The sequence below is a fragment of the Osmerus mordax genome, chromosome 1 (genome assembly GCF_038355195.1).
Source record: "Osmerus mordax isolate fOsmMor3 chromosome 1, fOsmMor3.pri, whole genome shotgun sequence".
Lineage (NCBI taxonomy): Eukaryota > Metazoa > Chordata > Actinopteri > Osmeriformes > Osmeridae > Osmerus > Osmerus mordax.
In genome coordinates this window covers 17,131,883-17,142,903 of record NC_090050.1, presented here as the reverse complement: position 1 = coordinate 17,142,903, position 11,021 = coordinate 17,131,883, and the positions used below count along the sequence as shown (strand labels likewise).

The window sequence follows — 11,021 nt, the reverse complement described above, 5'->3', positions numbered from 1 at the left end:
CAATTGGCTTGTTTAAAAGTATCAATAAATGAATCATGGTACGTCCTAGATTAACAGCCTACAAAACAAGAACTATAGTTTACTAATATATTTTAATTGTAAGGTAGACTAACACTATAATAAAATAATTGCATTTCAATATAATGGGCCTATCCTATTTCATTTGATGCAACATATTTATAATGTCCCATCAGTTAAACAAACCAGCGCGTTGGGAGAATGTGATGCTAGTCTTATCAGTGACAACAAGAGTGTGTTAGTAATTTTGGATCTGTGCTGCACGTTCCAAGGCCGTGGTGCCTAGAGGCTTGTATCCATACAGTTGAGCATGGTGGTACACGGGACCCGCTAAACACCGCCCTCCGGTATGACGTACACAGGCGTCCGCCCATAGATCCTCTTTTTCAGTAGAAAATAGGCTGTCCTTCCTTCGAGCAGACAGTGCAGTTCAACACGTGAGCCTCATGTGACAGAGGTAGGTCAGTCTGAACGAGAGTCAGAGGGTTTATTTAACACGTCGCTCTGTCCTACCCCACTTTCCCAACGCGCCACCAAAGAGTATCTTACTGCAAGCGCGGGACAACTGCTGGCTGTCGACGTGGGGATAGCCGGAACTCTTTCATCCACCTTATCATAAGAAATGACAAGAATGCAAATAGAAATAAGGATACATTTATAATCTATGTGGAAATATTTGATCATTTTTTAAGGACAACTGCTTGAGAACTTCTGACTACAAATCAATAAGTGCGTATGCATTCTTATTGATTGGATTTGAATTTTGCGTAATTGGGGTAAAGAGAATGGAACGGATTCCTAGTGCGCAACCTCCTCCTTGCTTGTCCAAACACCAGTCGGCAGAGCTGTCCGAGATGCAAGGGTGAGTTGACGCAAAATCTAAGGGATCCCTGTTTTGCGGCTGCTATGCCTCAACTGTTTTTAGTAGTAACTTCACCAAGCCTTTAACCCATTCTTGTTCTTTTTTGTGGGTCTTTAGGATGGATTTCCCAATGTATGTATATAAACCCAGAAGAGGAATGAAAAGAGGAGAGGAAAGCAAGGTTTGCTAATATTTTTTATTTAATACATATTTAGGTTTCAGGTTCTATTTGGTATCATTTTGATATCAGAGTTTTGCTTCAAAATGTAAGCCGACAAAATGTACTGGTTGTTAAAAAATAGTTGACCTATTTTCCATTATGATGTAACTTCTGGAGCCCTCCCTACTGTAGCATACTGTAACTGCTGCTTAACATTACAGACTTAAATGGTTTAATATGAACTAAGCTCATTCTATACCTTTTGATATCAGCAGGAGACATACAAACTGCCTCACAGACTCATTGAGAAGAAAAGGCGTGACAGGATAAACGAGTGCATTGCTCAGCTGAAAGACTTATTGCCAGAACACCTGAAACTCACGGTAAGTTCAAATCAGGGAGTGATACAACTCTAGAATAGCACTGCCTAGAACTGACAACATCGACATCATGTGGCTAGCTGGTGAAATTACAACACAGTCTAATTTCTCTGGTTGAACATTAAGTATTTGAAATTAGATTTATTTTGGTTTCCGTTTGGGTTTCACTGTACATTACATTTTTTAGATGAGCTTGTCATGTTTTGTATATTTCAAAAAACTAATGTAACTGAAAATATTCTATAATAAATAACAATATCTAAATTGTAATACATGTCCCATAGAGACTCTTCAGAGTAGTTCCACTGTTGTTGTTGACTTTGTTGTCGTTAGTGTGTAGAGCCACACCGCCGCTAAGCTGCGGTGTGTACGTGGGTGTGTGTACGTGGGTGTGTGTGTGAACATGTGCAGAATTAGACATGAAGAAATGCTGACAGTGAGTGTCTCTCCCATAGACTCTTGGCCATCTGGAGAAGGCTGTGGTTTTAGAGCTCACGCTGAAGCATGTGAAAGCCCTCACCTCGCTGCTGGAGCAGCAGCAGCAGAAGATCCTCGCTCTGCAGAGTGGCATGCAAATTGGTGAGGGAGAGAACACACACACACACAGTGTGGGTTAGATCGGGAAGACAAGATGCAAATCATTATGCATAGCACACATACAAGGTGATTCTGCAGAACTGTATGTAAATGTATATGTGTACATATAGATTATCTTTAGCCCCAGCTATTTTAAATTGAGGTGACAAACCATAGCTACCATTTAAGAGGACAACTTGAGGAAGGCTTCTTTCTGGAATTGCTAACAGAAAAATTATTGTGACTGCATGTTGGTTAGGAGTCACACAGAACAATAACATTCAGTAAATTATCCACAATTAAAAATAACCCAACACTGAACTTCTCCCGATGCTTCTGGAAGGCGTTTTGAAGTGTGTGGTTGTTTTCCTGTGTGCAGACCAGCCACCCCCCAGCCAGGACAAGAACGAGGAGATGTTCCGCTCTGGCTTCCACTTGTGTGCCAAGGAGGTGCTCCAGTACCTGGCCAATCAAGAGGCTGACAGTGATCTGACACCCAGCCGTATGATCAACCACCTGCACAAAGTTGCTGCTGAGGTCCTCCAGGGTCCAGTCCGCCCCAGGACCCCACTCACCCCCAGAGCTGAGGAGCTTGCCCTCCACCACCACCCTGCCCACAAGGAGAAGCCGGCAGGGGCAATGGCACCCAAGCCCAGTGAGGGCCATGGCAGAAATTGTGTGCCTGTCATTCAGCGCGCCTACGCGCAGGCAGGGAGTGAGCAGAGCGGGAATGACACAGACACAGACAGCGGCTATGGTGGTGAGCTGGAGAAAGGCGATGCCGGGGCAGCAAGACCCTCTTACTACGGCCAGGAGAATGAGTTAAAGAGGGCACTGAGCGAGAGGCGGGGGGCCGTAAAGCAGGAAGACAACGAGCCATGCCACAAACGGCAGCGCGTGGAGTCGTCTGAAGACGAGTCTCTGTCGGGCGGGGAGTCTTCATCCTCCTCTTCCTCCAGCGGCCACAGCAGCTACATGAGCATGTCCCCCCACCAGGCCGCTGCACCCCACCCCCTCTGCATGCCATTCTACCTCATCCCCCCTTCAGCCGCCGCCTACCTGCCCATGCTGGAGAAGTGTTGGTACCCAGGGGCCATGCCCATGCTCTACCCCGGCCTAGGGGCCTCTGCAACGGGCATGGCCAGCGAGAGGCCTACCCAGCTCATGATGTCCCCAAGGGGGGGCTCTCCTGCCCCTCCTGCCCCTCTGCGATCCCAGACCCCTGTGGACTCCCCTGCCCTACTCCAGGCACTAAAGCAGGTACCCCTCCTTAACCTGGAAACCAAAGACTGACAATAGAGTATAATCTGATCAACAGTGTTGTTGAACATGAACTGTTCTGTGGAAGGGAGACAGATACCGAGGAGAAGACCATTACTGGACAGTCCGATCAACCACCTCAGCCCTCCCCCTGCTTCTCACCCCAGAAGGCCAGAAGACCTGGGAGCAGGGGTGCTTAGAGAGCAAGGAGGGATGTGTCCCACACACAAACCTTCAGCCAATGATGGATACTCAACTTTAACCTCAGAACGTTGCGGCTTCATGACCCTGAATGCTGGGTAAAATTGATCTGAACCTACCCTTTTCAGACACACACACAAACAATTGTTGAATGTAACAGAGAGGAAATCCTGCAGCTGTACACTGAGCACCTGAATCAGATAAGGCATTGCCATAGAGATACATTGTCTTTGTAACTCACAGCAAGTGTCAACAGTAACCTTTAATCCCAAAATTACGTACCCTATTACCATCACTGAAAAAGCCCTTTGACCAGCCCCCCCCCCCCCCCCCCCCCCACCCCTCACTATGACTAGCACCCCCACTGTGTACAGTCAGGTGCCAAGGTACCCATGCTGTCATCCATCGCCCAGTGTTGATGCTCAAAATACTCTAACATTTGCAGACGGTTAAGATGGATTCTCTGTAATTATTGTTTATACACTTCTTGTACATCTCTATTTTTGATACGTGTCCTAGTACTCTGACCTGAGGGAGAGCACCGGAGTTGAGTGCGTGGACGGTTGTTTTGTTGTGTAACTCAGAAAGCGTGTACATATTGTAGCACTGTGCTGGACCCGGGTTTGCGTTCTCAGCATCTGTTTCTGCTCCAAACCTGGTGTTTGTTCATGCTGTTGCCTTTACTCGTGAAAAAGCTGATGACCTTCTTTTCTCAGATGTTTTATTACTTGTACTTGGTATGAATACTGGAGTCGGAAGGAGTGGCAGGAAAGTGAATGTAACGTTTTAAACAGAAGATTAGTTTTCTATAGAAAGAGGTACTTGAGATTTTGTATTTTGGGACCTACAAGAAAGATGTTTGATGTAAATATTTTGTCTATAAATGTTGATATACATTATATAAGCGTATTAATAAAGTATTTTTTTTCTTGTGGAAAGCCTACCTGTTCAATTATTGGTCTTGAGAGAGAGTGAGTGAGAAACACAGTATGTGTGTGTGCGTGTTTGAGAGACAGATGAATTTACTGTAGAGCTGACAGAGTGCATGTAAGTGGGACATCTAATCCCCCCAGATCAAGTTGTGTCACTGTACCACAACAGCCCTGTTGGGGGGAACACTTATGTAATGGCAAGAGCTCTGAGCTGGGGAGGAAACCAGGCTCAGTGCTGCTGCCCCTGCGGCTGGGGGTGTGTCATGTCCCCTGCCTGCTACACAAAACATACACACACACACATGCAAATATACAATGTCCCTAAAGAATATGTGGGTAATTGTAACAGCACACGTATTCTGTATACAGTCATAACCTAGAGACAGATTTGTTCATATAGAGACCTATAACTTTTAGTCCTTCACATTCACCATGAGACAATCCACTGCTGGTTGAAATGAGGAACACTTGGTGATGCAGCAACCTACCTACTGTGAAGTTTGTTGTACAATCAGAAACTCTTACAAACTGTATTGACAGTGTGTTGATGTTTACATTTAGAATTTGACAGAAAATGAGTTTGTGTTAGCCATGATCGGTTACCCTGTAGACATGCTGCACCTTTACGTGTTATGTTTAAAACATTGAAACATAATTCATATCAAAGCAACATTATAACACAAAGAAGGTGATTTGCAGAAAATAGTTGAAACTAGAAGCTTGTTTAATGCATCTACAGTGCCAGTCAAAGGTTTGGACACATTTTCCCAATATGGGAAACTTCAAAAGCCAAACCTCTGACTGGTACTGTACATCTGATGGACTCTTTACTGTAATGTGTGAGTCAATGAGTGTGTCAATGTGAATGTCTGTGTGCATCCAGCTCATATCCTGACCCTGCTCATCCCATTCTTTCACCCTGATGAACCCTCTCAGACTGATCTAGGGAGACAGATGGGAGAACTAGTCAACAGGCATGAGACCAACAGAGATTTGGAAGTATGGTACATTAATAGACCACGCCACAATGAATAGCCTACAGACAAGTCTTATTCGAAGCGTGATAGGGTATTATCACGATGACAGACAAACACATACACAGGAGTCACATGCAGGGCCACACTGCAATCTTAGTGCTTGCCTGTGATTGGTGGGTTGGTAGGCCACAGATGAGAAGGCTCCTCACCAGTCAGCTTATGAGCCTGGAAACTCACACACGCTCACACCTTCACATGGATGGGAAAAGCCTGGGTTTTAGTCTATACCCTCCAAATGCACAATTATATGCGACAACACATATTTCACCAAAATATATCCCTAAGATGTAGGAACAATATTGTGTATGCATCAGTAATGAGTGGATCTGGTCTAAATAGAGTTTGGTGAGGTTTGATTTCTAAGCGTGTCCAGTGGTGAGTACAGTGAGCGTAAATGAGCAGTCTTTTGAAGTACAACAAACCAGCATAGCAACAGTGCTGCAATGTGTGTGCAAGTTGTGTCTTGGAAAAACCTTAATAGTGCATGTGTAGATTCAAGTTATGGTGATGGGTTGAATGTTCTTTCTTTTGGGGCTTTTCACAAACCTTAACTCATCACAAAAAACATAGTTTGTTGTATTTAATAGTCAATAGCCTTTCAATGCCATCTGCTGGGGAAACAAAGTACATGCATCACAGAAGGTTAATATCAGGACTCCACTCTACAATAAGAAGGCAGTGAAAAAAGTTTTATCTTAAGCGTCTTTATTAAATGACATATTACAAGTTTTTTCAATTTAAGAAAAAAAGAAGAAATGTAACATTATTATCCTTCAGACCTTCAGAGTAAATAAAACTAAATTCTTCACCCCTCCTGACATTCTCCTTCCCCATATCAAGCTGCCTGGTCAGGAGGACTCTGGTCCTCCAGTGGCACTGCCCCCTTTATAGGAGGCCATGCCCTGCCTGTGAAAGGGGGGGAGGAACTGGTGCATGCGGACACTGAGAACAGGGTGGGAAGCGAGTTTCGGACAGGGGCGGCAGAGACGTCCTAGCAAACGTCCAGAGGGGCGCAAACTGAAGACCTCCAAGGCTGGGGTGGGGCTGTAGAGGGTGGGCAGGCCCCAGGGAGGTGCCCTGCACGAGGGTCCCAGTGTGGGTCCTGGTATGAGGGGCCTGGAGGTGCGAGGTTCTAGGGTGGAAGGGAGTTGGGGGTCTGATGTGCTGCAGGGTGAGTTAAGGGAGTAATACAGAGTTCTGGGTACCAGACGGAGGGGCCCAACACTGCTCTGACTTAAGCCTACATGACAAGCTCTTTTCTGGGGTTCAGTGTGCAGGACCAGGGGGCGCTCTGGAGCCAACCTGCGAGACAACTTCAGGGTCGGAGTGGCATTGAGGCGCTTTAGGGTTCTGCCCTCACATTCCTTTTTGGGGGATTCTATTGGTGGTTGCTTCTTTTTTGTGCCCTGTAAATGGTTCTCTTTACCTGATGGGCGGCGTCCAGAGGCTGCAGTAGGTTTGTCATTGGAGGGCATTCCTGTCCGATGTGTTAACTCTGAGGCTGATTGGTTGGAGACGGGCTGAGTGGTTGGAGGGGGGTCAGGGTTGACTTGGTGTCTTGGGAGTGGTGGCCGCGGTCGTCTTAAGGGAGCACCTTCGACGAACAAATTCACCCCCACATAATGAGGGACTTCCACTGCTGCCTGGGAGGGAAAGGGAGTAGAGATATGACTCATATACACACCCACCTGATATAGATTTGCTACGGGATTGGCGTGTGTGTTTGTGTCTACATTATTCTGAGCATGTATGTGCTGTAACTCTCTCCTTTCCTTCCCCTCACCTGTTTATAGATGAGCTGAAAGCCGCCCGTGTAGGCCCCTGGGTCAGCCCGCCGGTCAAGGACTACCCTCAGTGTGTCCAGCTGCACCGCCGGACAGAGACGGGCAGTAACAGCCGTGGAGGATGCCATGGTGGGACTGGCGTTGATCTCCAAGAGCCAGGGCCTAAGGTCTCTGCCCAGCATGAAGTCTGCCCCATAGAGCTCAAAGCTGCCCTTGCGCGCCTCCACCAGGTCCTGGGCTGTCTGCAGAGCGTGGACCACAGCCTGCTGCATACCTGGGACCACGACCGTCCCCCAGGCTGCCCCCCGGCCCTGCCCTCGCAGGAAGGCCTGGAACTCAGAGCAGGACCACATGTTGTCTCCTGGCACCCCTGGGTGGCGCTGCTGGGATGGCTGGAAGTGCTTCTGGATGGAGTTGTTGCACAGATGGACCGAGCTAATGTGCAGAGAGGGATGGAGGGAAAGAATCATTCCATGATTCCAGATTCCATGATAGACAAAAGTAAGAGAGCAATGGTTATAAAGCAGGATCATTTGATTGATGTACATGCAACCAGCAGAAAACTAGTGTCTCTGTCCCTGACCCTCCCTCCAGCTGACCTGTCCAAGGTGTGGGTGGAGTATGGCTGGGTGGAGAACCGCAGGTAGCACTCTTGGTAGAACCAGATGGTCAGAGGGTTCCAGTCAGTGACTAGGAACCACTGGCGCAAGTCAAACTTTGTGCCATGGACCAACAATGGGCGCTCCAGGTACTTCTGCACCACCCACTTACTGTCCTTTATCAGGGAGGGGTCACTGTCAACAAGCCTCAGGATGTCATCCAGACGGTTCATACACATGATACCTGGGGGAGCAGGCTTCAATATAAATGGAATAAAGCGCCAAATCATCGTCTTTTGGGATTATAACAGCACACACACCACGCAGAGAGCCAGAGTGCAACTCACCCCTTCCCCGTGACTTGGCCCCAGGCTTGATAATCCAGATGTTGTGGAGCCCGTCAGTGTCCAGCTGTGGACAGAACTGGTGCAGTGTGGTCAGCATAGCCTGGCAGCGCTCCACATACTCACCTGCTCCCTCTATCAACCCACCATCACTACTCACAGCAGAGGAAAGGACATGATGGAACCACTCATCCACTAAAACATGCACTAGGATGTTTTACTAAATTGCTGAAGCTCACTTTGGTGTCACCCAACCTAATACTACTACAAAATAGACTACAAAAGAAATATCAAAAGTGACCTGACCTGGGGGGGTATTCCAGAGGTTATGCAACATACCCGGATAAGTTAACCCACCAGCTGATTCACAATGTTGCAGCAACCTACTGGCAATGTTGCTACAACGCTGGGTGTCAGCTGGGGAGTTAATTTACCCGGGTATGTCACATAACCTGCTTTCTGGCCCCCTGGCCAATACATTCAGACAACACACTCACTGGACAAGCAAGTAGTAGTCACGCATAAACTCTGCCCACTGTTGCTCGCTTAAGCAGGGGGGTGTTTCCATGATGACATCAATATCACTGTGATCTAAGCTGTAGAGAAACTCCTGGCATACATTTAAGGCTCTGTCAATGATTCCAGGACCGACAGTCCGAGTTTCCCTGTGCTTGTATTGTTTCCTAAGACCTGTGGGAAAGAAGAGAATATTGTTTTGGAAGGCATACAGAGGATCACAAAGACATTGTGCACAGTCATTAAGAGTAGGCTGTAGTGTTCCACTGGGTAATACCCTGAGATTCCCCTGATGCATGATCTTCCTCCATTATGTCCTCCCTGTCCCCTAGCACCCCACCACTCCTCTCCACTATATACTGGAGCAAGCTGGTGCATGCAGTCCTCCTGAAGTCCTCTTCAGAGTGTCAAAATAGAATAAGAGAAGGAGAGGGAGAAAGAGAAAGAGAACAAGGCGATTTAAAGCAGTTCTGTGTAAGAATATTACAGGGTAATTTGTTTTAGTTTTTTTTTTTGGGGGGGGGGGACAGGAGGCTGCCATGGCTGACCAATAAAGGCATGTTTCTCATCCTCCGCCCCAAGCCTATAGCATCGAGGGAAGAAAGTGTCTGGGTCTGCAGCATCGAACCACTGGAGGTTCCTCAAGTTCAGGCACAGCCCCACCTGAGATCAAGAGACAGAGAGTGAAAGACGAAAGAGGTGAGGAATAAAGAAAGAGGTTATTCAAAATATTTCTGATATTGTCTGTTCAGTTTATGTGTATAACCTGATATAGACCTTGGTAGTGAAAGTGCCAGCCTTTGCGAAGTGATTGGTCATTTGGTCCTTCCTTAATGAGTGACAGTCTATAGAATCTCTCCGTGTCGTCCAATAAAAGTAAGATGTTTCATTTCGAACCAAACGTGACTGAAATGAAATCAGATGAACGGCAGATCACATGTTTTCTATTTGGTGAATATGTAACACAGTTATGGATTTAATTTTGTTCTACAGAATGAACTAGAAGCTCACCAGGAGGCTACACATGTCGTCAGGGTCCTCCTCCTTCTCCCCCTCCACTCCTCGGTCTGAAAGAAGAAGAGTTGCTGGTGTGTGTGTGGTGACAGATTCTATCTTGATAAGCCTGAAATGTCAATGATCCGTCTGTTGTGACATATTGGTTGACATGGAGTACTTTACCAAGTATCATTTACCAGGCACAGAGGCATCTGACCGGTGCTCCCATTACAGCACCACCCCCATTCAGTTACGACCATTACAGCTATTATGCAAAGTGCCTCAGTCATACCACAAGCAGGGAGACTGCTTTCCCTTCCTGTTAGACAGGGCACCTACATACATTTACCAGTCGCCACAAACAGTTTGACAACAATTAAGCATCCAACTAGTTGCAAAAGCCTCCCTCCGTTCTGAACCCATCCACCCACCATTGTCATCATTGCTGTCATCACAATCATCTCCGTCCTCGTCCTCGTCACCATGGCAATGAACTGCTGGTTGGGAGAGCCGTGGTAGACGGCGCTCCACCCAGCCTCTCGCCCGCAGCGCAGCGCGGATCACTGGGTAAGGCCCCTGCACAGAGAACACCCTTCGCGACTAATGGAAGAGAAGGAGTGAGAAGGGTCACTTTTAAAAGAAATGGGGAAAGGGTCTTTGAATCTTTCAGAAATAGTAATAGGTATCTGTTGTGGGAAGTCCCTAGGCCGTCTCACCTTAACAGCTTTCTCCACCAGGGCCTTGGCTGTTCTCAGTCTGTCTGGGTTGATTACTGGAAGGCTGAGCAGACGGCGACGCCCCCTCCCCTCCACAGGGGGCGCTGGGTAAAATGTATGTAGAAATGAACACATAAATATACACAGACAAGCACACACATACATTGCTTTAGCCCAGAGTCGAAACAGAGAAGTCAAGTGTGTGTGTGTTCTTACATGGCATGTGCTGCATCTTGCTCAAGATGGGACCATCTGTAGAAGTTCACCCTATACCGTCACCCATGGGTTCCTCTCATCTATCACAAACAAGTTGTTGAGCCACATCTTAATTACTACAGTAGCAAAACCTTTTGTGTGGACAGGTAAAAGATCTAGGTCAGGTGTATATTGAGGTGAGCTGACTTAAACAAATCCCCCCCACCCCTCCAGGGTAGAGCCATTCTCTATTCCAGAGATTCCCAACCTGTGGGCCGCGGCCCACTAATGGTCCGTTAGGGTAATGCAGGTGAACCGCCAAACCAATGAAAAATTAAATATGAAAGAACATATCTAAATATTTATGTATACTGTTGGTAAATGATTATAAACATTTGTAATAATTTTTAAATGATATTTAGCCTTTAATTCATTATGACCACCA

General features: G+C 46.8%; 2 protein-coding genes across 3 annotated transcripts; one reads left to right on the top strand and one right to left on the bottom strand.

The window, feature by feature from the left end:
• Nucleotides 1-458: 458 nt before the first annotated feature.
• LOC136947815 (class E basic helix-loop-helix protein 40-like) lies at nucleotides 459-4,395 on the top strand. Of its 2 annotated transcripts, none has more exons than XM_067242029.1 (5): nucleotides 459-880; nucleotides 998-1,061; nucleotides 1,316-1,423; nucleotides 1,876-1,999; nucleotides 2,376-4,395. In XM_067242029.1, the coding sequence occupies exons 1-5, from the start codon at nucleotides 804-806 to the stop codon at nucleotides 3,287-3,289; spliced, it is 1,287 nt and encodes a 428-aa protein (XP_067098130.1). In that variant the 5' UTR covers nucleotides 459-803; the 3' UTR covers nucleotides 3,290-4,395. The 2 variants fall into 2 exon arrangements, with proteins under 2 accessions (XP_067098130.1, XP_067098120.1); XM_067242019.1 differs by having other exon boundaries at nucleotides 1,313-1,423.
• Nucleotides 4,396-6,274: 1,879 nt separating this feature from the next.
• On the bottom strand, nucleotides 6,275-10,613 carry ttll3 (tubulin tyrosine ligase-like family, member 3). The gene is made up of 12 exons (XM_067241140.1): nucleotides 10,598-10,613; nucleotides 10,382-10,485; nucleotides 10,097-10,265; nucleotides 9,681-9,736; nucleotides 9,447-9,575; nucleotides 9,218-9,332; nucleotides 8,947-9,066; nucleotides 8,651-8,843; nucleotides 8,157-8,305; nucleotides 7,810-8,053; nucleotides 7,210-7,645; nucleotides 6,275-7,069 (listed from the first exon to the last, which is right to left on the bottom strand). The coding sequence occupies exons 1-12, from the start codon at nucleotides 10,611-10,613 to the stop codon at nucleotides 6,275-6,277; spliced, it is 2,526 nt and encodes an 841-aa protein (XP_067097241.1).
• Nucleotides 10,614-11,021: the final 408 nt, after the last annotated feature.

Excerpts from the sequence above, each read along its gene's own strand:
- LOC136947815 (XM_067242019.1), top strand. The coding sequence starts at position 804 with ATGGAACGGATTCCTAGTGCGCAACCTCCTCCTTGCTTGTCCAAACAC. Across the intron at positions 881-997 it reads GAGCTGTCCGAGATGCAAGG|GATGGATTTCCCAATGTATG; the intron begins GTGAGTTGACGC and ends GTGGGTCTTTAG. Across the intron at positions 1,062-1,312 it reads AAAGAGGAGAGGAAAGCAAG|CAGGAGACATACAAACTGCC; the intron begins GTTTGCTAATAT and ends TTTTGATATCAG.
- ttll3 (XM_067241140.1), bottom strand. Across the intron at positions 10,266-10,381 it reads TGGTGGAGAAAGCTGTTAAG|TCGCGAAGGGTGTTCTCTGT; the intron begins GTGAGACGGCCT and ends CTCTTCCATTAG. Across the intron at positions 8,306-8,650 it reads GACTACTACTTGCTTGTCCA|TGATGGTGGGTTGATAGAGG; the intron begins GTGAGTGTGTTG and ends TGCTGTGAGTAG.